The sequence below is a fragment of the Chlamydotis macqueenii genome, chromosome W, assembly GCF_036417535.1.
Source record: "Chlamydotis macqueenii isolate bChlMac1 chromosome W, bChlMac1.mat, whole genome shotgun sequence".
In the NCBI taxonomy this organism is placed as follows: Eukaryota; Metazoa; Chordata; class Aves; order Otidiformes; family Otididae; genus Chlamydotis; species Chlamydotis macqueenii.
Window position 1 is genome coordinate 53,552,784 of NC_141592.1, and position 27,206 is coordinate 53,579,989.

Genomic DNA, 27,206 nt, shown 5'->3' on the forward strand with positions numbered 1-27,206 from the left:
AGAAGTATAGCAAGTTACTTAAGGCTTTTATACTGTAGAATCCTTTTCCTAGGTAATGGCAGAAGCTGCTTATGCTCTATTCCTCACCTTACGGTTCTCATTTTTAATCTATTCAAAACATTTTAAAGTGCTGATCATATTTTATTAATAAATTAATATGAGAGCGAGAAATAGAGAAGGGCTGAATTTGTCAATGAATGATGGGAAGTCTTTTTTTAATACATGCATAATGTGAGGGAAACGAATGAAAGGAAGTAGATTCTACCCCTGTTCCTTGTACATTTTATTCTCCTGATTTTTTAATGCAGTCTTGTGGGGTTTTTTTCTATCAATTTTCTTTGGTATCTTTAGTGAGAATATAAAGATCATAGGAGAGGATGACATAGATATTTATATTAATACCTTAAAATTATACTAACCTATACTTCTGTGGTGATTTTTATCCAGAAATAGATTGCTACCTGAAATTTTACTTCTGTATGAAAAAATTAAAATAGTCAAAATATGTTAGTCTCAAAAATGTGCTCATATCGATGTATACATTGATATATGTGATGCATAATGAAGCTTTTTGATGTATTTTAAGTTGTGGAAGACACAGAATTATTAGTTCACTGAGAATATGCTAATAACAGGATTTTAAAAAATGTGTGTAAGACAGGCTTTATGGGAGCAAATGGCAGTTGGTTGGTAGGTTCAATATCATAATTCTAATCGTTCCTTTTAGAAATAAAGGTTATTCAGTAACTCAGACACTCTGTTTTAGGAGATGGACTTGAACCAGTCAAGTGATATAACCACTAGATTACTAAGAACAATCTGGGCTTTTTCTCCTCTTTCAGGGATCTAACCTCAGAATAAGGTGCTGTATTCTGAATCTTACTTGAAGGGACCCATCCAGACCAATACATTTTCTTTGGATTCATTCAAATGTAGCTTCCCACACAACGTACAGGAGGACTACAGGAGGACTGAATTGTTCTGAAGAGATGTTTGATCTCCCTATAGAGTCAGCGGGCAGAGACAGATGTTTCATGTTGGTGTTAGGTGCTGTTTGGGGGAAATATTTCTCAGTTTCTGTATCAGGTTAAGGAATTTTGTATCACCCCACTGAACTATGCATCCACCTAATTTTATGTACTGGAGTGTTTAAGATGAGTGTATAAACTAAAGCACACTGAACAAGTCGTCCTACATGTATATAGGATGTATCATGGAGACATGGTAGGGATAGCTCCTATGACTGGAGTGTTGGAATGGAGGGGTATAGGCTCTTTAGGAAGGACAGGCAGGAGAGATGAGGAGGGGGTGTCGCCCTCAATGTCAACGACCAGCTGGAGTGCATGGAACTCCACATGGGGATGGAGGAGGAGCTGACAGAGAGCTTATGGGTCAGGATTAAAGGGAGGGCAGGGACAGGGGAGATTATAGTGGAGGTCTGCTACAGACAACCTGACCAGGAGGACCAAGCGGAAGAGGCCCTCTATAGACAGATAGGAGCAGCCTCATGTTCACAAGCCATGGCCCTCATGGAGGACGTCAACCACCCTGACATCTGTTGGAGGGACAACACAGCAGGGCATAAGCAATCCAGGAGGTTCCTGGAATGCGTGGATCATAACTTCCTCCTGCAAGTGACAGAGGACCCAAGGAGGAGAGGTGCTATGCTGGACCTGGTTCTCACCAACAGGGAGGGGCTGGTGGGGGATGTGAAACTCAAGGGCAGCCTTGGCTGCAGTGACTATGAGATGGTGGAGTTCAAGATCCTTAGGGCAGTGAGGAGGGCATGCAGCAAGCTCTCTGCCCTGGACTTCAGGAGGGCAGACATTGGCCTCTTCAGGGATCTGCTTGGCAGAGTACCATGGGACAAAGCCCTGGAGGGAAGAGGGGCCCAGGAAAGCTGGTTAATATTCAAGGATCACCTCCTCCAAGCTCAGGACTGATGCATCCCAACAAAGAGGAGGTCAGGCAAAAATGCCAGGAGGCCTGCATGGATGAACAAGGAGCTTCTGGACCAACACAAAATCAAAAAGGAAGCCTACAGAGGGTGGAAGTGGGGACAGGTAGCCTGAGAGGGATACAGAGAGGTTGTCCAAGTGACCAGGGGTCAGGTAAGGAAGGCTAAAGCCGTGATAGAATTAAATCTGGCCAGGGTCATCAAGGGCAACAAGTAAAGCTTCTATAGGTACACTGGGGATAAAAGGAAGACCAGGGAGAATGTGGGCCCTCTCTGGGAGGAAACGGGAGACCTGGTTACCTGAGACATGGAGAAGGCGAAGGTACTCGATGACTTTTTTGCCGCAGTCTTCATGGATGAGGGCTCTAGCCAAGCCATCCAAGTCACAGAAGGCAAAGGACAGGGACTGGGAGAATGAAGAACTGCCCACTGTAGCAGAAGAGCAGGTTCGGGAACATCTGAGGAACCTGAAGGTGCACAAGTCCATGGGACCTGATGAGATGCATCCGCGGGTCTTGAGAGAACTGTCCGATGAAGTTGCCAAGCCACTATCCATCGTATTTGAGAAGGCATGGCAGTCTCGTGAAGTTCCTACTGACTAAAAAGGAGAAACATAACCCTCATTTTTAAAAAGGGGAACAAGGAAGACCTGGGGAACTGCAGGCCAGTCAGCCTCACCTCTGTGCCTGGCAAGATCATGGAGCAGATCCTCCTGGAAACTGCAAAGACACATGGGAATTAAGGAGGTGATTGGTGACAGCCAACATGGCTTCACTAAGGGCAGATCGTGCCTGACCAATTTGGTGGCCTTCTATGATGGGGTGACGGCATCGCTGGACAAGGGACGAGCAACGGACATCATCAACCTGGACTTGTGCAAGGCATTTGACACTGTCCCGCATTACATCCTTTTCTGTAAACTGGAGAGGCATGGGTTTGATGGATGGATCACTCGGTGGATAAGGAATTGGCTGGATGGTCACACTCAGAGAGTGGTGGTCAACGGCTCAATGTCCAGGTGGAGACTAGTGATGAGTTGCGTTACTCAGGGGTTGATATTGGGCTCGGCACTGTTTAATATCTTTGTCAGCAACATGGACAGTGGGATACAGAACCATAGAATGGTTAAATTTGGAAGAGACCTTTAAAGGTCATCTAGTCCAACTCCCCTGCAAGGAGCCAGGACATCCCCAACTAGATCAGGTTGCTCAGAGCCTCATCCAACGTGGCCTTGAATGTTTCCAGGGATGGGGCATTCACCACCTCTCTGGGCAACCTGGTCCAGTGTTCCACCACCCTCATTATAAAAAAATGTCTTCCTTAAGTCTAATCTAAATAGATCTCCTTCTAGTTTAAAACCATTACCCCTTGTGTTGCTTTTGTTTAGTGTGGAGGGCTATGGTGGCAACTTCTTCAAGATGCTTCCCCTTTGTCCGGTGGACTCGGCTGGGTCTAGGGCGGACCCACCGCTGGCCAGGGCCGAGCTAATTGGTGTCAGAATGTTCACTAATAACACCTATGTGATAACATATTTAAGATGGGGGGAAATAAAATTAAAAAAAAATAAAAAGAAGAGGAAAAAGTGAAGAAGCAGAAGCGAGAGGCAGAGAGGAGCAGGCATGAGCCTTATAGGCCTTGCGGACCTCACTCTCTGGCCTCGTGCCCCATGGCTGTCTGGGCCTAACTCAGCCCAGCCTGACCACAAGAAGTGAAGAGAGGAGATGTGAAGAGAATCTGAGAGGCGTCTGCCTGCCTCTTGTGAAGAATTTTTTGTGAGAGGAACAGCTGCAGACACCGAGGTCAGTGAAGAAGGAGGGGGAGGAGTAATGCTGCTCCTGACAGAGATTCCCCTGCAGCCCATGGTGCAGCCCATGGTGAGGCAGGCTTTCCCCCTGCAGCCCATGGAGGCCCACAGAGGAGCAGAGATCCACCTGCAGCCCGTGGAGGACCCCACACTGGGGCAGGCATATGCCCGAAGGAGGTTGTGGCCCATGGAGGGCCCGCGCTGGGGCAGCCTGTTCCTGAGGGACTGCACCCCGTGGAAAAATGATCCATGCCTGAGCAGTTCATCAAGGACTGACCAAAACCCCCATTCCCTATTCCTGACCTGTGCCGCTTGGGGGTGGGGAAGGAGGTAGAGATAATTGAAATCACGTTAAGCCTGGGAAGAGGGAGGGGTGGGGGGAAGTTATCTTGTTCTCTTTCTCATTATCCTACTTTGATTTTATTAATAATAATAAACAAATAGTTTTCCCCAAGTTGAGTCTGTTTTGCCCATAATGGTAACTTCAATGATCTCTCCCTGTCCTTATCTCAAACCTTGAGCCTTTTTTGTTATATTATCTCTCCCTATTCCCTTGGAGGGTGGTGGGAGTGAGTGAGAGACTGCATAGCTTGGTCCTGAGCAGGGCTAAACTATGCCACCCCTTGTCCTTTCCCAATAGGCCTTGCTGAAAAGTTTCTCCCCATCTTTCTTATAAGCCCCCTTCAAGAGGAGCGTGGCCAGTGGGTCGAGGGGGGTGATTCTCCCCCTCTACTCTGCCCTGGTGAGACCCCACCTGGAGTACTGTGTCCAGTTCTGGAGCCCCCAACACAAGAAGGACATGGACCAGTTGGAGAAGGTCCAGAGGAGGGCCACGAAGATGATAAAAGGGCTGGAGCACCTCTCCTATGAGGACAGGCTGAGAGAGTTGGGGCTGTTCAGCCTGGAGAAGAGAAGGCTCCGGGGAGACCTGATAGCGGTCTTCCAGTACCTCAAGGGGGCCTACAAGAAAGATGGGGAGAGGCTGTTTAGTAGGGCCTGTTGCAATAGGACGAGAGGTAATGGTTTTAAAATAGAGGGGGGTAGATTTAGATTAGAAATTAGGAAAATTTTTTTTACGATGAGAGTTATAGAGCACTGGAACAGGTTGCCCAGAAAGGTGGTGGAGGCCCCATCCCTGGAAACGTTCAAGGCCAGGCTGGATGAGGCTCTGAGCAACCTGATCTAGTCAGGGATGTCCCTGCTCCTTGCAGGGGGGTTGGACTAGATGACCTTTGAAGGTCCCTTCCAACCCTAACCATTCTATGATTCTATGATTCTAAGTTCTGAAAGGCTGCAATAAGGTCTCCCTGGAGCCTTTTCTTCTCCAGGCTGAACAAGCCTGACTGAGCCGTTGACCACCACTCTCTGAGTGCAGCCATCCAGCCAATTCCTTATCCACCGAGTCCTCCGTCCATCAAAGCCATGTCTCTCCAGTTTAGAGAGAAGGATGTCGTGCAGGACAGTGTCAAATGCTTTGCACAAGTCCACGTAGATGATGTCAGTTGCTTGTCCCTTGTCTGCTGATGCTGTAATCCCATCATAGAAGGCCACCAAATTGGTCAGGCACGATCTGCCCTTGGTGAAGCCATGTTGGCTGTCACCAACCACCTCCTTGCTCTCCATGTGCCTTAGCATGGTTTCCAGGAGAATCTGCTCCATGACCTTGCCAGGCACAGAGGTGAGGCTGACCGGCCTGTAGTTGCCCGGGTCTTCCTTGTTTCCCTTGTTAGAAATGGGGGTTATGTTCCCCCTCTTCCAGTCATCGGGGACCTCACCAGACCGCCACGACTTCTCAAATACAGTGGCCAGCAGCTTGGCAACTTCATCCGCCAGTTCCCTCAGGACCCGTGGATGCATCTCATCGGGTCCCATGGACTTGTGCACCTTCAGGTTCCTCAGATGTTCCCGAACCTGCTCTTCTGCTACAGTGGGCAGTTCTTCATTCTCCCAGTCCCTGCTTGTGCCTTCCACAGCTTGGGTGGTGAGACAAGAGCCCTTATCGGTGAAGACTGAGGCAAAAAAGTCATTGAGCACCTCAGCCTTCTCCATGTCCCGGGTAACCAGGTCACCCGTTTCCTTCCGGAGGGGGTCTACATTCTCCCTGGAGCTCCTTTTGTCTCCGACATACCTGTAGAAGCCTTTGTTGGTTTTTTTTACATCCCTGGCCAGATTTAATTCTGTCAGGGCTTTAGCCTGCCTCACCTGATCCCTGGCTGCTCTCACAGCCCCTCTGTAATCCTCCCAGGCTACCTGTCCCCGCTTCCACCCTCTATAGGATTCCTTCTTTATTTTCAGTTGGTCTAGGAGCTCCTTGCTCATCCACGTGGGCCTCCTGGCCTTTTTGCCCGGCTTGCTCTTCATTGGGATGCATCGCTGCTGAGCTTGGAGGAGGTGCTCCTTGAATATGGACCAACTTTCCTGGGCCCCTCTTCCCTCCAGGGCTGCCTCCCATGGCACTTTGCCCATTAGATCCCTGAAGAGGCCAAATTCTGCCCTCCTGATGTCCAGGGCAGAGCTTGCTGCATCACTTCCTCGCTGCCCCAAGGCAGCCTCAGCAAGTTCATTGATGACACCAAGGTCTGTGGTGCGGTCAACATGCTGGAGGGGGAGGGATGCCGTCCAGAGGGACCTTGACAGGCTGGAGAGGCAGGCCTGGTTGTATCTCATGAAGTTCAACCAGGCCAAGTGCAAGGGTCCTGCACATGGGTCAGGGCAGTCCCAGGCACAAATATAGGCTGGGCGGAGAATGGATTGACAGCAGCCCTGAGGAGAAGGACTTGGGAGTGCTGGTGGATGAGAAGCTCAACGTGAGCCAGCAATGTGCACTTGCAGCCCAGAAAGCCAACTGCATTCTGGGCTGCATCAAAAGAAGCGTCGCCAGCAGGTCTAGTTCTAAGTATGACAAAGAATAGGGTTTTCCCATCTCTTCTGAGAGATTATTTCACGTCTTGGTAATTCTGACTGTCACCTTACAATTTCTTACAGGCAGCTTCAGTACTTTCTCACAAGCAGCTTCAGTGATGTCCTTGAGGCCTGCTGCTCACAAACATAACAATTCCATTCGGTCTGGATTGTTCACTAAGTGCCCCTGGTACTCCAGGTATCCAACAAATCCCCCTTTTTGTTTTGAACAATCCAGACCCAGTTTCATCATACATTCCATAGCTTTCACAAAGCATTTTAAAATACACCCCAAAATCATCAGTGTCAACAGCAAACCCGTCAATAATACCAACCCATAAACTATCAAATCTTTTAGCCAGCCTGTGACCCCCAAGGATTTCAACCAGTCTGTTAACCTGCTTTCCACTTGTATTGCATGCATGTTGCGTCGTAACTCTGTCAACTGATAGCGTATCGACTTAGAGTGATCAGAAACATTCATGCAACACATACCTTCAAAATCTTCACATCCATGTCCATGCGCTAATAACAAAAAATCAATGGCTGCTAGATTCTGCAAAAATATCATGACGCATGCTATCCATGTCTTCTAATAATCCTGATAACATGCTAGAGGGTAAATTCATTTGCTTTTGTGCCCAACAAGCCAATTTATTTAAGTTAGCTAAAGTTTTTGCAGTTGCTGCCCAAGGAACAAATAAAGATAATGCTATCCGCTCAGCTGTCCCCAACAGGGTTAAATTGCTGTCACAATGGGGAGTCAATACTTCTAGCGATCTTCTTGCTCGAGTATGATTCCGTAATGTTCTCATAGATGGAGCAAACATTATCAATTTCCCAAAATAACATGGTCCTCCTATGGCCCTTTTTGGTACTCCTGACCTTATTTTACTACAATATCAACTCGGTTCATGGTTGTTTGGGTTTTGTTTTTTTGGTTTTGGTTTTGGTTTTGGTTTTGGTTTTGGTTTGGTTTGGTTTGATTTTTTTGTTTTTGTGTTTGTTTGTTTGTTTGTTTTGTTGGGTTTTTTTTTATCCAGATTGTCTGTATTGAGTTGTTAATCATTTTTTGCAAGCATGGTATGTTAATGATTATGCCTAGTATGATGCCTAGTATCACAATTCCGATTTTAACCAAGGACAGCAACCACCCAGCTATGCCACACACAAGCTTAGTTAATAAAATTACTGATCACACGTTATACATATTCATGATTACGAAGCAAAACTAAGTTTCACTACCTTCTAGTAATTTTCTACTATAACATTCTTCTACTATTATAGATATAACAACTCCAGTAACTCTCTTATCCACAAGAGCAATGACTAGTTTTCTGCAGGCCTCTGTTGAAACAAGCCATAAATTCTGCTAACAATGTTTTGTATCTTAAAGCTTCCCTTCTCATTCCATGGCTTTCTTCCTGAGAGCATGATTGCATTCCTCCCCCAAGGTCGGTGTGCTTTCACTGATCCCATACTGGCTCAGCGAAATACCACATCTCCCCCTTCTTTGTTTATGAGAAGAGGCTTGTTTCAACGCTTTATCTATTAAAGTCTGCACACATTTTAAGACACAGAATATAGATCAAAATACATATATAAAAGGAATGAATAAGCATCCTACAGCTATTAGTAACAAGCTTATATCAAGTCACCAAAAGATTTCTGAATATATCAAAACCATCACTTTGTTGCTGTTTTTGTACTCCTTTTTGCAAGTTTTGAATACTTTTGTGAATAGATTCCGAATGACCAGACAGATTCATGCAGCAAAGCCCATCAAAATCCTGACAATCATGATTTTGTGCTAATAATAAAAAATCTATTGCTGATCTATTCTGTTACCAACCCAACTACGCCAAAGACACCGCCGAGCAAGAGGATGATGATCAGCCGGGTCAGAGCAGAGAAGCGAGGCAGGCACAGCACCTTCAGGGCGTCCCCTGTTGTAAATAAAGTGTGCTCTGGGTCCGTCCTCTCTCCCCCGCTCCGAGCCACCTCTGTTTATACCCTCAGCAGATTCAGTGAAAGAGTACTGACTAGGTGTTGCTGCACGCATGGCCAGTGCATACAACAAGGCCTGCCCAGACGTTGCTGCATGTGTGGCCAGCACATGCAACAAGGCCTGTCAAGTATGTGCTCTGTAGGCTAACAGCGGTTCTGTTTTGTAAAGTAGCACAGTATATAGAATCTACATCAGTTAACAGCGTTGATAGTGCCGATGCACTTGTATTTATTTGCTTAGCAAGCCAACAGCCCAATTTATTTAGCGTAGTTAACGCCTGGGCACTTGCCACACCAGGTGCAAAGATTGAAGCACCAATAATTTCACTTGGTTTCCAAAACTCTATATTATCTTGGCAATCAGATTCAAAGCTATGTGTACTTCGTTTAGGTCTTTTATGCTGTCTGGATTTTGATATGTGCTCGCATGATTACACCATGCTGTGTCATTGCAATGTATAGATCTTAAAGCATTTACAGTCATTACCCCTCTAGAAACATTAGCGCTTGAATAGTTAAAAAAAAATAGACAGAAGTCCATCTACTGATCCCAAAAAGTTCCATCTTTTGTAGTTTTAGCACTCAGCACTCGTGGCTGCTGCTGTTTTACACAGAGTTGCCGTCCTACCGGTATCTGGCAGGTCAACCAAACATGTTCTGAAATACCCGCAGATGATACAGACAGGGATCCACTTGTTTACTGCTCCTGTAAAGACATGAGCGTATCCCTTCCCCCATGTTATAAGAGGGAACGGTCCTTCCACTTATACAAAGCTCGACTCAGACAGGAGTATCTGTTAACCATGTCAGGGGCGGGGGGGTGGGGGCGCCTGGCGGCGGCCGTGGCCCCGGGCATATAGGAGGAAAGAAAACTAAAACCCGAGGTTTAAGACAAGAATAGGGAGGGATCCTTAAAGCCACCGCTACAGGCAAAACAGACCATCACTAAAACCAAAGCAGGATAAGGAAAAAGGGAACAAGAAAACCTCCCCCCACCCCTCCCTCTTCCCGGGCTTAACACCATCTCCACCTCCCTCCCCTGCCCCCTGAGCGGGACAGGGATGGGGGGCGGGGGGGGCGGGAAGAGGGAATGGGGGTTACAGACAGTTAATCACGCGCCGCTTTATTGATATCAACGGTTTAACTGCTGCACCTACAGCAGCAACCATGACTGGAGCCTTTTGTTGTTCTAACATTCGCTCGGCAGCTTCCAGCAGTTGCCCTGTACTAGATCCTTTTGGCAGCACACTAAGGGCTCTCTTAGTTTTTTCATTAGCATTATTAAAGGCAAGCATATCTAAGAACTTTGCTTTCATGTCATCATCCAGATCAGGGTGAGCCATAATTGCAGTGTGCAACCGATCAATAAATTTCCCATATGGTTCTGTGGGACCTTGCCTTACTGACGTAAAGGCAGGTCTGGACTTTTCATCGTGCACCCTAGCAAGCGCTCTATAAGCCAAATCTTGGCCCAGTTGTAACACTTCGGTAGCAAATTGTGCTTGCCAATCAGATCGTGTGTAGGGTCCCGCTCCCGTCAGCATTTGAGTTTGCACCCCGAATAATGGATCACCCTGTTGTCGAGGAGTTGCAGTTGCCTTATCACAAGCAGTCTGCCAGTGCTGAAAAAACTGCAGCTGCTGTGACGGTAGCAAAAGCATCTGGACAATCATTCTAATATCATAAGGAGTTAACAACTGTGACAAAAAAATTATGCTGCAACACAGATTGAGTATATGATGATTTTAGCCCATACTGAGTAACTGCACTTTTAGCTTCCTTCAATATTTTCCAGTCTAATGCCTGCCACACACTTCTCCCAGTATTATTGGTCACAACTGGAAATGCCATGGGCAAAGGCTCTCCTTCTATCAAAGCATCTCGAATCACCTCTTTCCACTGCACTATCGGATTCAAATCCCCAGCCCCTCCCGCCAGCGTCCCTTGCAAAGGTGCAAAAAGACTGATCTCACCCGATGCTCCGTTCGGAACGAATAGGTTGGACGCTGGCAGGTCTCGATGTGGCACAGGCGAAGGAGTTGACAAGTTTCCCAGCGACGCTTCTAGGTGAACCTCTAGGGCTTCCAGCCTTTTTAGCGTCTCTTGCAGCTGTGCATCCTTCAAGACGGATGAGTGTTCATCCCCCTCTTCCTCACGCCGTGGTGGCAGGGAAGAAGGTGGTAACGAGGGATAAACCGGAGCTGCTGGCGCCGGCGAAAAGGCTCGTGACTCTGAGCCTGCGCTGGTGCAGTGTGACGGGGTGCCTGGCGGTGGTACATCTGGTGGTGGCGAAAAGCCTTTGGCAGTTTTTCCCTCTGGTGCCCACATATCTATAGTTATAGGGGCTGTGGCTGCATTTCCTGGAGTCCCTGCTGGGGCTCGAACCCCCCCACCCTCAGCACCAGCCGGGGCGGCGGCAGGGCTCGTTAAACCCGAGAACGGCATGCTAGTAGCGGAGGTGGACCCGTCGGCTGGAGTTAAGGCCGCAAAAGCAGATGTGGGAACTGAACGTTCGGCTTTCATGCTTATCAATGTTTTGTTAATTAGCCTCCACATGGTGGAGAGTTTGCTCGCATCCTTTGATCCTTTACTTATTTCATCCCACAGCTCTTTTCCTATCTTTTCCCATGTCGGGAGTTCAAAAGCAGCATCAACTGTGGAGATTAATTCCCTTTTCTTTGCCCACTGCAGCAAAGCTTCTAGGACGGCCGAGTCATAACTCAGTCCTCTCATAGAGAGCATATGTTGAAGGAGCTTAACCACTGCTGACTCCTCTTTGGTCAGTGTGGACCCCATCTCCTCCCCGGCCGCTCGCCTGGCCAAGACGAGATTCCCTCCGTACCTTTTGTACCTTTTTGCGCTATAGCGACTTCCCGAGTGCCGGGGCAGCACTCGCCTTCGACCGGCTTCCGCCCCCTCATTTCTTCTTTCCTTCTTCGGTTCCGTCGGGATGTCCAACACCGATCTGAGGGTCCCTGTTCGGGCGCCACCTGTTGACGCGGAAGTCACGGACACTGCTCACAACCAATATGATCAAGCAAATGCCAATTTATTGTTGATACATCCCGGTTAATATAGCCCTTCTAATTCCGTATCATGCGCAAGCTCTCTACTAATTGGTTAACTATATCACGCACGCACTCCTAGCTAAAATATGATTGGTTAAGTCTCTTTGTTCACGCGCACGGCTCTCTCCACCTGCACCCTGTGTCACGTTCAGCCCCCAGTCACGTATGCCAGCTGTTTTCCTTCTTCTCAAGGTTGCTTCCTTTACTTTCTCACAGGAAGCTGCATTACTTTATCACAGGCAGCCTCATTATTTTCTCACAGGTGGCTTCAGTACTTTCTTACAGGCAGCTTCAGTACTTTCTCACAAGCGGCTTCAGTGATGTCCTTGAGGCCTGCTGCTCACAAACATAACAATTCCATTCAGTCTGGATTGTTCACTAAGTGCCCCTGGTACTCCAGGTATCCAACAGTCTGCCAGTGCTGAAAGAACTGCAGCTGCTGTGACAGTAGCAAAAGCATCTGGACAATCATTATAGTATCATAAGGAGTTAACAAGTGTGACAAAAAAATATGCTGCAACACAGATTGAGTATATGATGATTTTAGCACTGCACTGTACTTTTAGCTTCCTTCAATATTTTCCAGTCTAATGCTTGCCACACACTTCTCCCAGTATTATTGGTCACAACTGGAAATGCCATGGGCAAAGGCTCTCCTTCTATCAAAGCATCTCGAATCACCTCTTTCCACTGCACTATCGGATTCAAAACCCCGGCCCCTCCCGCCGGCGTCCCTTGCAAAGGTGCAAAAAGACTGATCTCACCCGATGCTCCGTTCGGAACGAATAGGTTGGATGCTGGCAGGTCTCGATGTGGCACAGGCGAAGGAGTTGACAAGTTTCCCAGCGACGCTTCTAGGCGAACCTCTAGGGCTTCCAGCCTTTTTAGCGTCTCTTGCAGCTGTGCATCCTTCAAGACGGATGAGTGTTCATCCCCCTCTTCCTCACGCCGTGGTGGCAGGGAAGAAGGTGGTAACGGGGGATAAACCGGAGCTGTTGGTGCCGGCGAAAAGGCTCGTGACTCTGAGCCTGCACTGGCGCAGCATGGCAGGGTGCCTGGCGGTGGTACATCTGGTGGTGGTGAAAAGCCTTTGGCAGTTTTTCCCTCTGGTGCCCACATATCTATAGTTATAGGGGCTGTGGCTGCATTTCCTGGAGTCCTTGCTGGGGCTCGAACCCCCCCACCCTCAGCACGGGCCGGGGCGGCGGCAGGGCTCATTGGACCCGAGAACAGCATGCTAGTAGCAGAGGTGGACCCGCCGGCTGGAGTTAAGGCTGCAAAAGCAGACGCGACGACTGAACGTTCGGCTTTCATGCTTATCAATGTTTCGTTAATTAGCCTCCACACGGTGGAGAGTTTGCTCGCCTCCTTTGATCCCTTACTTATTTCATCCCACAGCTCTTTTCCTATCTTTTCCCATGTCGGGAGTTCAAAAGCATCATCAACTGTGGGGATTAATTCCCTTTTCTTTGCCCACTGCAGCAATTCAGTATTTTTTTTGTAGTATCTGGGGGTTTGTTTTTTCATATTTCAGTTCTACTCTATCTCATCTTACTTCTCTGTGTTGCTGTCTTCTGAACTCTTAAATTTCATTTTTAAGTGTCGGGATGCCACTGAAATTGTATTTATATTAGCATGAAGTAAGAATAGTAGTCTGAATCTATTCCTGTAGTTCTATTTTCTTCGGGATTTTGAGATACTTTTCTAACATTACCAGTATTTGCAACTCTACTTTAATTACTACCATCTGTGAATTTCATAAAAAAAAATTACTGAAGATACTAGGTGATATTTGAACTAGAGTGAAAAAAAAAAACAAACCTAGAAATAGCAGCTCCAATAGTAAATCATCTTTTATAATATTTTAGCTATATTTTCATGTCATCTTTTCGATGACAACAGGAAACTGTTAATACAGAGTTACACAGGTACCTGAAGGACAGCTGTCAGAAGCCTAGATCACTACTTTTTTACCCATTCATACCTTTCCTTGAGGCAGAAAAGCTTTAAGAGCAGAGGTATTTTTATTGCAGGTAATGATCAGTGAGCAAGAAGCAAAGAAAAATAGTGAATTTCATGTGGTAGCAATTTCCTGACTGCTACTACAAATAGCAGAACAATTTACATCCAGACAGGAAAAATGATTCCATTTTTTTCTAATACTTTTTCATAACTTAGCAACAGATAAGGAAGATTCTGATTTAGAGCTTCAGAGGCAAACCCTCAAGATGCTGTTATCTGTGTCCTCAGATTTTTATTCCGGATAGATTAGACTTTGCCCCCTTTCTCTCAATTTTTCCTTAAAAACAGGAGAACAGCTGAGACAGGACCCACTAGACCACAAACAAGGAAGACAAGTGTGTGTTTGTTTGTTTGTTTGTTTCTGTGCTTAGTGAGTATGAGAAGTTTAGGATTCATTTAGCTATATCTAACAAGAAAGAGCAAGGTGGGATGAAATGCACATACCCAAGCAGAAACCAGAGGCCTTGAGTTTGCATGACATATCATAGAATCATAGAACAGTTAGGGTTGGATGGGACCTTTAAAGGTCATCTAGTTCAACCACCCTGCAGTGAGCAGGGACAACTTGAATGAGATCAGGTTGCTCAGAGTCCCGTTCAGCCTGACCTTGAATGTTTCCAGGGATGGGGCATCCACCACCTCTCTGGGAAACCTGTGCCAGAGCTTCATCATCTTAAATGTAAAAAATTTTTTCCTTATGTCTACTCTATATCTACCCTCTTTCAGTTTAAAACCATTGTCCTTATAGTGAAAAAGTTTGTCCCCATCTTTCTTATAGGCCCCCTTTAAGTACTGGAAGGCCACAATAAGGTCTCCCCGGAGCCTCCTCTTCTCCAGACTGAACAACTCCAATTCTCTCAGCCTTTCTTCATAGGAGATATGTTTCATCCCTCTGATCATCTTTGCGGCCCTCCTCTGGACTCGCTTCAACGGGTCCATATCTTTCCTATACTGAGGATTCCAGAGCTGGATGCAGTACTGCAGGTGCGGTCTCACCAGAGCGGAGTAGAGGGGCAGAATCACCTCCCTCGATCTGCTGGCCACACTCCTTTTGATGCAGCCCAGGATGTGGTTGGCCTTCTGGGCTGCAAGCACACATTGCCGGCTCATGTCCAGCTTTTCACCCACCAGTATCCCCAAGTCTTTCTTGGCAGGATTGCACTCAATCCCTTCATCCCCCATCCTGTATTGATACTGGAGGTTGCCCCGACACACATGCAGGACCTTGCACTTGGTCTTATTGAACCTCATGAGGTTCACATGGGCCCACTACTCCAGGTCCCTTTGGATGGCAGTATGGACCCTTGAGGGACACCATTTGTCACCGACCTCCATCTGGACATTGAGCCGTTGACCACTACCGTCTGGATGTGACCATTCAACCAACTCCTCATCCACTGAACAGTCCACCCATCAAATCCATATCTCTCCAATTTAGAAGGAAGGATGCTGTGGGGGATTGTGTTGAAGGCCTTACAGAAGTCCAGGTAGATGATGTCTGTAGCTCTTCCTTTGTCCACTGATGTAGTCACTCCATCATAGGAGACCACTAGGTTTGTCAGGCAGGACTTGCCCTTGGTGAAGCCATGCTGGCTGTCTCGAACCACCTCCCTGTCCTCCATGTGCCTCAGCATAGCTTCTAGCAGGATCTGTTCCATGATCTTCCCAGGCACAAAGGTGAGGCTGACAGGTCGGTAGTTCTCAGGATCCTCCGTTTTACCCTTTTTAAAAATGGGTGCAATGTTTTCCTTTTTCCAGTTAAGAGGGACTTCACCTGACTGCCATGACTTTTCAAATATCTTGGAGAGTGGCTTGGCAACTACATCAGTCAGTTCCCTCAGGACTCTGGGATGCATCTCATCGGGTCCCATAGAGTTATGTATATTCAGGTTCCTGAGGTGGTCACGAACCTGATCTTCTCTTACAGCAGGAGGGACTTTGCTCCTGTAGTCCCTGCCCTGAGGTCCATCCACTTGAGAAGTGTGGGAAGAAGAGTTACCAGTGAGGACTGAGGCAAAAAAGTTGTTGAGTACCTCAGCCTTCTCCTCATTTGTTGTTACCAGTTTGCCATTCGTGTTCATCGGGGGAGAGATACGCTTTCTTTGTCCTTCCTTTTCTGGCTGACATACCTGTAGAAGCCCTTCAGGACATGGTTTAGTAGGTTAACGGTTGGACTTGATGATCTTGGAGGTCTTTTTCCAACCTTAAAAATTCTATGATTCTATGGTTGTTATTCTTTGTGTCCCTTGCCAAGCTCAGCTCCAGCCGCACCTTGGCCTTCCTGACCCCATCCCTACCCAACTGGGCAGCATCCCTATACTCTTGCCAGGATACCTGTCCCTGCTTCCCCCATCTCTGCATTTCCTTCTTGGCCTTTAGTTTGACCAGCAGTTCTTGACTCAGCCATGCCAGTCTCTTGCCTTTCTTGCCTGCTTTCTTACACCTGGGAATCGAGGACTCTTGTGCTCTACGGAAGGCGTCCTTAAAGATCTGCCAGCTCTGTTCTGCTCTGTTGTCCGTGAGGGCGGTTTCCCAGGGGGTCCTATTGACTAACTCCTTGAAGAGCTGCAAGTTTGCTTTCCTCAAATTCAGGGTCTTGACTTGACTCTTTGCCTGACCCATTTCCCTCAGGACTGCAAACTCCACCAGTGCATGCTCACTGCAGCCCAGGCTGCTTCCAGTCTTGACGTCACCAATTAGCTCACTTGCGTTGGTGACCATCAGGTCCAGTATTCCCTCTGGTAGGGCTGTCTATTACCTGGCTTAAGAAGTTATCCTCAGTGCACTCCAGGAGTCTCCTGGACTGCCTACGGCTTGCCGTGCCACTTTTCCAGCAGATGTCGGGGTGGTTGAAGTCGTCCAGCAGGACGAGAGCCTGTGAGTGCGATGCCTCCTGTAGCTGGAGTAAGAAGGCTTCGTCAATAGGATCCCCTTGATCAGGTGACCTGTAGTAAACATCGACCACAAGGTTCCCTTTGTTGCCTCGGTCTCTAATTCTCACCCATAACCTTTCAACCTGCTCGTGGCCATAGTTTCTTAAGCTTGTCAGTATCAGATAGGCGAAAGTTTTACAAGAAGACAGATGGCTAACTCTGTCTTTCAAAGGCAGGATTGTCTTTTGAAGAGAAATGAAGAACCAGAGTCTTTAAACTATTTGAATAAGTAAGATCTAGCACAGGTAATTATTGGAGAGTCTCTAGAATTGCCGTACAGCAGGATTTAGATCTCGAGACTATAGCTTTTTAACTCTGCAAAGGAAACAAAACTACCTTAGTCCAAGCAAGCCATGTAGACATTATCAAAAATTTTCCAGTGTCTGGGCACAGGCATCATCTAGCCAAGAATCTTGGACATACAAGTGGATATGCAAGATAAATATAGGATGCTTCTATATACCCCTCATATCGTGTCCATGGCATAATGGCCAATCCCCTGGTACTCTAGAAATCTAAATTAACTTTTTAAAAGTATTCAAGCCATGACTAGTTTTGTAAGATAAGGTCACGTCAATAATATCAAAATTTCATCTCTCTCTCTACACATCAGTGGAGAAATTTTACATTCAATATTATCTATTGATCTGCACTTTGGATTATAATTTTCCTCTTTTTTTCTTTAAAGTTTAGTAGGAGATTTTTTTAAGCTAACATAATGAGATAAAAAGGTTTTTTCCCCAATTGTAGATTTCTCAAACTTCAAAAGTCTGTGTTTTTCTTAAAAGACTACCCAATTAAAAAAAAAAGAGAAGCAGTTTGTGTAATCATTATAATACATTAATTATACGATTGTTAATCATAGCTTGCATTATAGTCCACATCCATGAATGAGACAGTTCTTTAACATTCAAAACCTCTTTTCAGTGCCAGTAATCTGGGATATTTTTTTCAACCGTTGAAGGAGTTATGTTGTACTGTGTGTGTTGCTGAGTGCTAAACCACGACACTGAGATATTTGGGAATAGATATTGTAATATGAGCATAAGCTCTGAGAGGTTTTTACTTTTTCTTGAGTATAAAAGTGATATCTGCACAGAGATGGTGATCCTCTGTATTGCATTGTTCAGTCTGTAAAGATTCTAATGTTTAATCCCTGGTTGCTGTTATATTGATCAAGCAGTTAGCAGTGATAGCATGTCTGAGATTTTAAGCTTTCAGAGAATGCTCTAGTATCCATTATATTCTTCAAAACAGAAGATTAATTTGCCCAGCTTTGGTGAGACCCTTCATTACCAATGGGAAGTCTCTGGTTTTATGAATGTGTTTTATAACACATCATATTTATTTTCTAAAATACTTCAATTCACACAATACAGTATCAGATTTCCACACTAATTTTTCAAAATGTGTCAATTTTGTTCAAATACTTGAGAGAAATAATAGAACTGAAGCAGAAGGCAAGAGAGAAACAAATTTTCAGTCTGAGAGATGGTGATGTAATGTAGCTAGTAAGTGAATGAGTGCTTAGTAGCAATTTTCTTTTTTTTTACTACTACAACATTTCTTTATGGTGAAAATCTTGTCATTAGAGCAGAGCAGGCATATTTTTGTATTTAGTACAAGGATTTTAACTTACATTTCTGCAATTAGAGGTCTTGTAGAGTAGGTATAGACTTTAATTTACAGGTTCGATGCATTTAAAGATTTAGATCTGATTCTGTAATCTAATCCTTTCAGGGGTCCATATGCCTATGGAGAGAGTCATCAAGGTAATAAGAGTTTTTAAATGCGGTGCCCTTGGCTGTCTGTTTAAAGGATCACAATTTATAGATCAACCTCTACACTATTGGAATCTATGGAAATATTCCCATCATATGCAATATAAGCTCAAGCTGACGTCAAATGCTAAACTTCCCAAGGCTTGTTTAAGCAAAATTCCTATATGCAGTTTGGTACAAACAATACAGAAAGATCAGATTGTATTTGAGTTATTTCCATGTTGGAATTGTTAACATGTACTCTTCATACATGCAAAATGCAGCACTGAAATATTTAGATTCAAAAGAATGTAGGATGGTTTCCCAATTTCTGCTATTAGAAAATATATATGCTTGCAATAATTAAAACTGGAATAAAGGGGCAAGTACATTATTTTTTTATGCCAGAACCATACATGTGATATTTTAAAGGTAGATTTCAACTGAGTTGGAGGAGGAGGATGTTATGTGCAGGTGAATCACATTAAATTCATTGGGATTAGTAACTGAATATCATAATTTTTTTTCTGTATTTACCTGCTTATTGCCTTAGTTGCTGTTTGCATTCTTCTTAAATGGTTGGCACTTATTTGTTTCTTTGTTTTTCCAAAGGGTTTATTATAGTATTTCAAAGAAATGAATAAAATAAAGTTAAAATGAGAACATTAAATGTATGGTTAAAGGGGGCTTTTTGCTCTTTTTTATGTGCAAATAAAAAGTATAGAAAATTGGAGATCTCAAAAAAACATTGTAGAACATAAACTTCGGAAATTATGTTCCTTTGGCAGGGTGCATGGAAAAGATTTGGAAAAACCCCCATAAATCCTGGCAAAATTTATAGGAATGTTGGAAGAAAATTTAAAGTGTTGGCATAAGAATTCTTTTAAAATCCTCACTTATTCACATGTGAAATTAAAGCATCTATCCTCTTTTATGCACACTGACTAAATAAAACTGTATAATTTTATTTAGCAAATTACAAAGTTTTCTAAACAAAAGAACTCTGACTTTGCCTTTCTTTTGTTATTTGTTCCACTACACTAAAATATTGTGGTTGAATATGGGCATATTTTGAAAAAAAAAAACCAAAACCAAACCAAACCCACCAAACAAAACAGTGAAAGGAAGAGAATATTAAAGTTTTCAAAGATGATGAACTTAGTTCTAATGTGAATTTTTAAAGACTAAATATTATTAATACAATAGAAAAGATCCTTGGATCCATAAAAATTTTGTCACTCACCCAAGTATAGGTAAATTTGAAGATCCTGGGGAATTTTTATTACTGTAATTATTTTGTTCACTCAAATGGAATAAAAGTATGCATGTTAAGGTCCTAATCCTATAAACGTTTAGTCATGTTGAAATTTAAATGTGTTGTACTTTTATATAAATCAATTGAGCTACTCATATGTATAAGATTGTACTTAGCTGTTAGAAAGATCAGAAGAGTCATTAAAATTTGTAAATTTAATTTCTTTTATTTGCTTAATTTGTTTATTTTTCATTCTATGACCAAATATAGCTATTCTTCAGTGAGAACAAATAGGAATCTTAAAACAAAAATGAAAATCAGTCTTGTGTGGCTCAGAAATTATTGTACTTTTAAAAAGGATAATATATGAAATATATTTCATAATCTAAAATAAGCATTTTTGTTAATAATAATGATGAAAATTTTTTTAATCTCTTAATTCCTTCTAATTATTTTTGTATCTTTACTATGGGTGTACCATCTTACTGTTTATTGCAATCATATTTGTTTCACACCCAGTGCTGTTAAAAGTAAGAACTAGATACACGATATTGTTACTGTGATTTGCAAACAGTAGAATTCCTAATTCCTTTGATCCTTTATGTTGAACAGTTCAGGCCGTGGTACTTGCCTTGATAATGAGCCTCCCAAGCGTGACTTTCTTTATCCAGCTGTGGCCCCAGGTCAGGTGTATGATGCTGATGAACAGTGTCGCTTCCAATATGGAGTAACATCCCGCCAATGTAAATATGGGGTAAGAAGTCTTAATCCTTATGCTGAGTTGTTCTGCTTAGTCATTTGTATATATTCCTTTATAACATAAATCTTTATTAAGTTGCAGTAGTGGGTTATAGATTTCTGATAGCACACTGTTTGGTGCCATCATATGTAAGCAAAGGGTACATTTTAATCTTTATGCTGCATCTTTTGCTTGAGTCATTTGTGTATACTGTACACCAAAATGTGTGGGTAACAATGAGCTGGAGAAGCATTCTTTAATTTTAGGGGAAAAAAAAAGAGCCCAGAACACTTGATCCTGCTCCTTGTAAAGTGTACTACAGAATTTTCCCTGATTTCAGTTAAATGAGATCAGATTAATGTTGTATTAATCTTGAAACATTACATCTATTGTGCTGGCTTTAACTTTTCAATTTAAAGCTACATTTTGAAGTTACTTTTGTACTTGTATTGATTTGTCAAGTCTGGTGTTGGTTTGTTGTTTTGGTTTTTTTTCCTGATATTGAGTTTATTGTTTCTCACATTGTTCAGATCTTTTTTTGAAATGAAGAATAATTGATTATGGGAACAGAGGAACATGAAGCTAGATAGCTGAATAGAACACTGAATAGCTAAGTACTAGCAAAGCTTTGGCTGCAAGTACCAGTGTGCAATATTTAAGGTAAAGAAATTTATAGTATAAATAAAACCCTGCACACTTAGGCCATTATGCAATAAATTTATAAATATTACTTAAAATCGTGCAGTCCACAGTACATGGTAAAAGGATGCATTCTGCTGTGCTTGTCATCAAATAATCAGCTGAGACTAAATTAAATAAACCTTGAAAACATATCAAGTGGTTTAAAAATATATAGTTTTAATAATATTTTAATTATTAGATTATTCAAATAAAACAATGTAATCATGGAATTTACTCTATTAACTTCTCTAAAGGATAGCTACAAAGAAAGTACATTTTTAATATCCTTGGGGAGATAAATACAATATTATTCTTGGGATGCCTCTTTGGCAGATCGCTTTGTGCAAAGGATTTAAAAGCTGTATGTAGTTGGCTGATTAACTCACTGGATCTTCTATTCCTGATCTGTCATCAAACTTCTTTTGGCCTTTATTGTTCCTCCTCCCACCACTTCCCACCACTGTTCTTTAAGGGCCCTGTTACCTGTGCACTACGTCTAAGGCATACCCTTTTTTTTTTCTTACAAATTCTCACCACATACACTCTTTATTATCAGATTAAGGAAATCTGCAGTAATTTAATCCATGATTTATAGTACAGCCTTTTGGAGATATACGGCACTTTAAATTAAACTGGAAAGTTAATAATGTGCAAAACCTGTCTTTTCTACATGTATGTGTTCTGGTTTTTTTTCTTTCTCTCTTCAAACTGTTAAACTATGTAATCATTGTGATGATCATGCTGCAAAGTACACTTCTGTTCTTAAACTAGTTTCTAAAATGCAAACAATTGGAAGTAATGAAGATGTAGGTAATCTTGGCTTTGTGTTCTGTTTTCTTTTTGTTTTAAAGTTTTTATTTGGATTCCCTTATACCTGCAAAAAAGAAGTTGACACTTAATTGAGGCAATAGTTAAAAGAAATTAAGTCTTCATGTGAGATTACCAGTCCTTTGAATTGATATAGTGCATTGTATGACATCAGTGTGAGCGTGACTTATGTTTCTGAAAAAAAATCCTCTATTTTTAATAATAGGATTATTATAATAATAGGATTTAGACTGTATATATTTACGTAACAGGTTATTGTAGAACTCTGGTAATATCCACTCTTAAGAAATTATATGCATTTAAAATAATGTCTACACTTAAAAATATTGTCTGCCATGGTCATAATGCTCTGAAAATGCCATCACGATGATTACAATCGTAAAGATTTCAAGTGACAATTTTGAAAGGAAAAAAATTAATCTTTGCAAGCTGATAGTGCAGATGATAGAAAATATCCACAGAAGAAAGACCTATTCATATATGAAAGGGTTTTTACAACTGAGTAGTGGAACTAGATATAAATACCAGGAAAAGTTAAGTTGAATACTCTGTTCTATGCTGTTGTGGTTTAGCCCTCGTCACCACACAGTTTCTCACTCATCCTGCCCCTCCACAGTGGGATGGGGGAGAGGATCGGGAAGAAAGGAAAACTTGTGGGTTGAGATGAAGACAGTTTACTAAAATAGCAAAGGAAAAAAACAATACTAACAGAATATAAGGATATTAATATATACAAAATGAACAATGCACGATTTCTCACCACCCAATGTCCCAATGACCCATACAGCCCGTCCCGAGCAGTGATCATGGAAACAACACCGAGCAGCAAGCAAAGGAGCAAAAAGGGAGCCAGCAAGGTAGAGGGAACAATGCCAGTGAGCGAACGAGCGAGCGGGATGGATGCCAGGAAGGCCGATACCAGTCCTGGCCAACCCCCACTTATATACTGAGCATGACGTTTATGGCATGGAATACTCTCTTTGGCCAGTTTGAGTCAATTATTCTGTCTGTCTTTCTCCCAGTTTCCTGCATCTGCAAATTAGCGAGACTGGAAAGCAGGACAGTGTCCTTGGTCTCATTCACAACAACTCATATCATCAGGGTGTTTTTATCAACATTCTTCATACATGAAATCCCAAGCACACTGGCTACTGAGAGGAAAATTAACTCCATCTCTGCCGAAATCGGGACAGTATCCACCCCTAATTGCATGCCATCTACGTCAGGCTTTGTTGTAGTTTAGCCCTGATCAGGACCAGACTATGCAGTCTCTCTCTCACTCCTCCCACCCTCCAAGAGAATAGGGGGAGATAATATAAGGAAAAAGGCTCGAGGTTTGAGATAAGGACAGGGAGAAATCCTTAAAGTTACCATTATGGGCAAAACAGACTCAACCTGGGGAAAACTATTTGTTTGTTATTAAAACCAAAGCAGGATAATGAGACAGAGAACAAGATAACCTCCCCCCACCCCTCCCTCTTCCCAAGCTTAACATTATCGCTACCACCTTCCCCTCTACTGAGCGGCACAGTGGGGAAGAGGGAATGGGGGTCACGGTCAGTTTATCACGTCACTTTACACCGCTCCTTCCTCATCAGAGGAAGAACTCCTCACATTCCTCCCCTGCTCCATTGTGGGGTCCCACCCATGGGCTACAGTCCTTTGTGAAACTGCTCTGGCGTGGGTCATCTCTTCCACGGGGTGCAGTCCCTCCAGAACAGCTGCCCCAGTGGGCACTCCACAGGCCACAGCCTCCTTCAGGCATCCACCTGCCCCAGTGTGGGGTCCTCCACAGGCTCCAAGTGGATCTCTGCTCCTCCGTGGACCTCCATGGGCTGCAGGGGGACAACCCACTCCACCATGGTCTTCACCACAGGCTGCAGGGGAATCTCTATCAGGAGCTGCATTACTCCTCCCCCTCCTCCTTCACTGACCTTGGCATCTGCAGCCGTTCGTCTCACAATAAAAATTCTTCACAACAGGCAGGCAGACGCCTCTCAGGTTCTCTTCACATCTCCTCTCCACTTCTTGCAGCCGGGCCGGGCTGAGTCAGGCCCAGTTGGCTGCCTGGCGGGAGGCCAGAGGGTGAGGCCTGCAAGGCCCACAAGGCTCACACCTCCCCCTCTCTGCTCCTTCTCAGCTGCTTCACATATTCTCTTCCTTTTTTTTTTTTTTTTTTGTTTTTCCCCTTCTTAAATACATTATCGCAGAGGCTTTATCAAAGAACATTCTGCTGCCAATTGGCTTGGCCCTGGCCAGCAGCAAGTTCACCCTAGGCCCAGCTGAGTCCACTAGACAAAGTGGGGAACTACTTGTAGAACCTTCTTACAGAAGCTACCACCGTAGCTCCCCCCTCACTAAATAAAACCATAACATACTTGTGTATATATATATATACACACACATATACACACATATATCATTCCCTCAATCTATGGGCCATCCCTCCAAAGTCTATTGGGTTCATTTAGTCCATGACTTTGGGCTCCATCTGTCATAACAGTCTTTCAGGCAAGAGAGATGGTATGCAGTGTGAGGTTGTTGCATGCTGCATGTGGAGCTTGCAGTTGGTACATCTGGTGCGGCTGGTGTATCACGTCCATAGTCTGCTAGTTGAAGATGCTGATCTCGAGGAAGTTGCCGGGTGCCACTTCTGGTTCTATCACTGCTGCATCTCGCTTGGTTTCATCGAAGTTTTCTTCACCGATCAGGGTGATTCTTGCTGCAATACCTTTGATAGGACATATAATAACTACAGAAATGATGATATATGGATGAAATTATTGGCTATTTTCACCTAAAATCAAAACTTCTTGAGGTACACATCGGACTTCCCCATCCTTCCGCACCACCCACCAAGTACATCCAGGTCCTTGAGCAAAAGCAATCCTGCAGGTGGGTTTGCCTTTGCCCAGGAGAGGAATAACCCAGGCTGTCTTCCCCAACATATTCCTTAGATGCACCACAGGGACTTTATCACCATCTACAGTACGTAAAAATACTGACTGGGCAGAGCCAGCTCGATTGGTGTATCCTCAAGTGTTGACTAAGCAGGTGGCTTTTGCTAAATGTTTATCCCAGTTTTTGAAGGTTCCACCACCCATTGCTTTCAGTGTAGTTTTCAACAGTCCATTGTACCTTTAAATTTTCCTGGAGGCTGGTGTGTGATAGGGGATGTGATATACCCACTCAATGCTGTGCTCTTTGGCCCAGGTGTCTATGAGGTTGTTTCGGAAATGATTCCCATTGTCTGACTCAATTCTTTCTGGAGTGCCATGTCACAAGAGAACTTGCTTCTCAAGGCCCAGGAGAGTGTTCTGGGCAATGGCACAGGGTACGAGATATGTCTCTAGCCACCCAGTGGTGGCTTCCACCATTGTAAGCACATGGCGCTTGCCTTGGCGAGTTTGTGGCAGTGCGATGTAATCAATCTGCCAGGCCTCTCCATATTTATATTTCAGCCGTCATCCTCCATACCACAGAGGCTTTAACCGTTTGGTTTGCTTAATTGCAGCACATGTTTCATATTCATGCATAACCTGTGCAATAGTGGCCATGGTCAAGTCCACCCCTCCTCGATTGTATGTTGCATCTCTTCCCTGATGGTCTGAGGTGTCATGGGCCCACCGAGCTAAAAATAGTTCACCTCTGTGTTCCCAGTCTAGGTCCACTTGGGAAACATTAATCTTAGCAGCCTGATCCACCCGCTGGTTGTTTTGATGATCTTCAGTGGCTCCACTCTTGGGTATGTGGGCATCTACATGAAGTACTTTTACAACCAGACTCTCTAACTGGGCAGCAATATCCTGCCACAATGCAGCAGCCCAGATGAGCTTGCCTCTGCACTGCCAGTTGCTCTGTTTCCATTGTTTAACCACCCCCGTAGAGCATCTGCCACCATCCATGAGTCAGTGTAGAGATAGAGCACAGGCCATTTTTCCCGTTCAGCAATGTCTAAAGCCAGCTGGATGGCTTTCACCTCTGCAAACTGACTCAATTCACCTTGGCCTTCAGTGGCTTCTGCAACTTGTCCTGTAGGACATGATGTGTAGAGGGGACCCTTTCTTTGAACATCTAGCCCAGCACTGGCAGTTGGGGTGCCAGGAGGAGCTGTGCTTCAGTACCAACCACTTCCAAAGCAGCTCAAACTCCTTCATATGCTGCCAATATTTCTTTTTCAATTGGAGTGTAGCGGACCTCAGATCTTCTGTATCCCCGGCTCCAAAAGCCTAGGGGTCGACCTTGAGTCTCCCCTGATGTTCTCTGCCAAAGACTCCAGGTAGGGCCATTCTCCCTGGCTGAGGTGTAGAGGATGTTTTTCACACCTTCTCCTGTCCAGACTGGCCCAAGGGCTACTGCATGAACAATCTCCTGTTTAATTTGTTCAAAGGCTTGTCATTGTTCAGGGCCCCATTTAAAATCGTTCTTCTTTTGGGGTCACTTCATAGAGAGGGCTTACAATCATACTGTAATTTGGAATATGCATTCTCCAGAAACCCACAACGCCCAGGAAAGCTTGTGTTTCCTTTTTGTTAGTTGGTGGAGCCATAGCTGTTGTTTTGTTGACCACATCCATTGGAATGTGACGACGTCTATCTTGCCATTTTACTCCTAAAACCTGAATATCTTGTGCAGGCCTCTTCACCTTGCTTCGTTTTATGGAGAAACCAGCTTTCAGAAGGATTTGGATTATTTTCTCCCCTTTCTCAAACACTTCTGCTGCTGTGTTGCCCCATACAATGATGTCATCAATGTATTGCAGGTGTTCTGGAGCTCCACCCTTTTCCAGTACAGTCTGGATGAATCCATGGCAAATGATGAGGATGTGTTTCCACCCCTGGGACAATTGATTCCAGGTGTACTGGACCACCTTCCAAGTGAAAGCAAACTGGCCTGCATTCTGCTGCCAAAGAGATGGAGAAGAATGCATTGGTGTAACTGGTTCGTAGGATTCCTATGCACAAAGATCACCCAACATATGATATTTAAAAGCACAACAGTATTTATTGCTCTATTATAGCCTTGCAGAAGCAGTTACCAGCATAAGCAGTTACAGTTCCTAGCATAAGCAGTTACCAGTGTATTGTTCTCCCTTTATGAGTCTTACCAACCCAACTAAGCAAGAGACACCACCAACCAGGAGGATGATGATCAGCAGGGTCAGAGCAGAGAAGGGAGGTAGGCGCAGCACCCTCACGGCGTCCCCTGTTGTTCGTAGAGTGTGCTCTGGGTCCTTTCTCTCTCCCTCCAC

General features: G+C 44.2%; 1 protein-coding gene across 1 annotated transcript in view; it reads left to right on the top strand.

Annotated features, from left to right (window-relative positions):
* The window catches only part of LOC147596814 (A disintegrin and metalloproteinase with thrombospondin motifs 6-like), a 217,315-nt gene that overhangs the window by 100,440 nt on the left and 89,669 nt on the right, over positions 1-27,206 (top strand). The window contains exon 10 of the mRNA XM_086769521.1: positions 20,320-20,461. Coding sequence (XP_086625647.1) covers positions 20,320-20,461 — 142 coding nt within the window. The remainder of the gene's footprint in view (positions 1-20,319; positions 20,462-27,206) is intronic.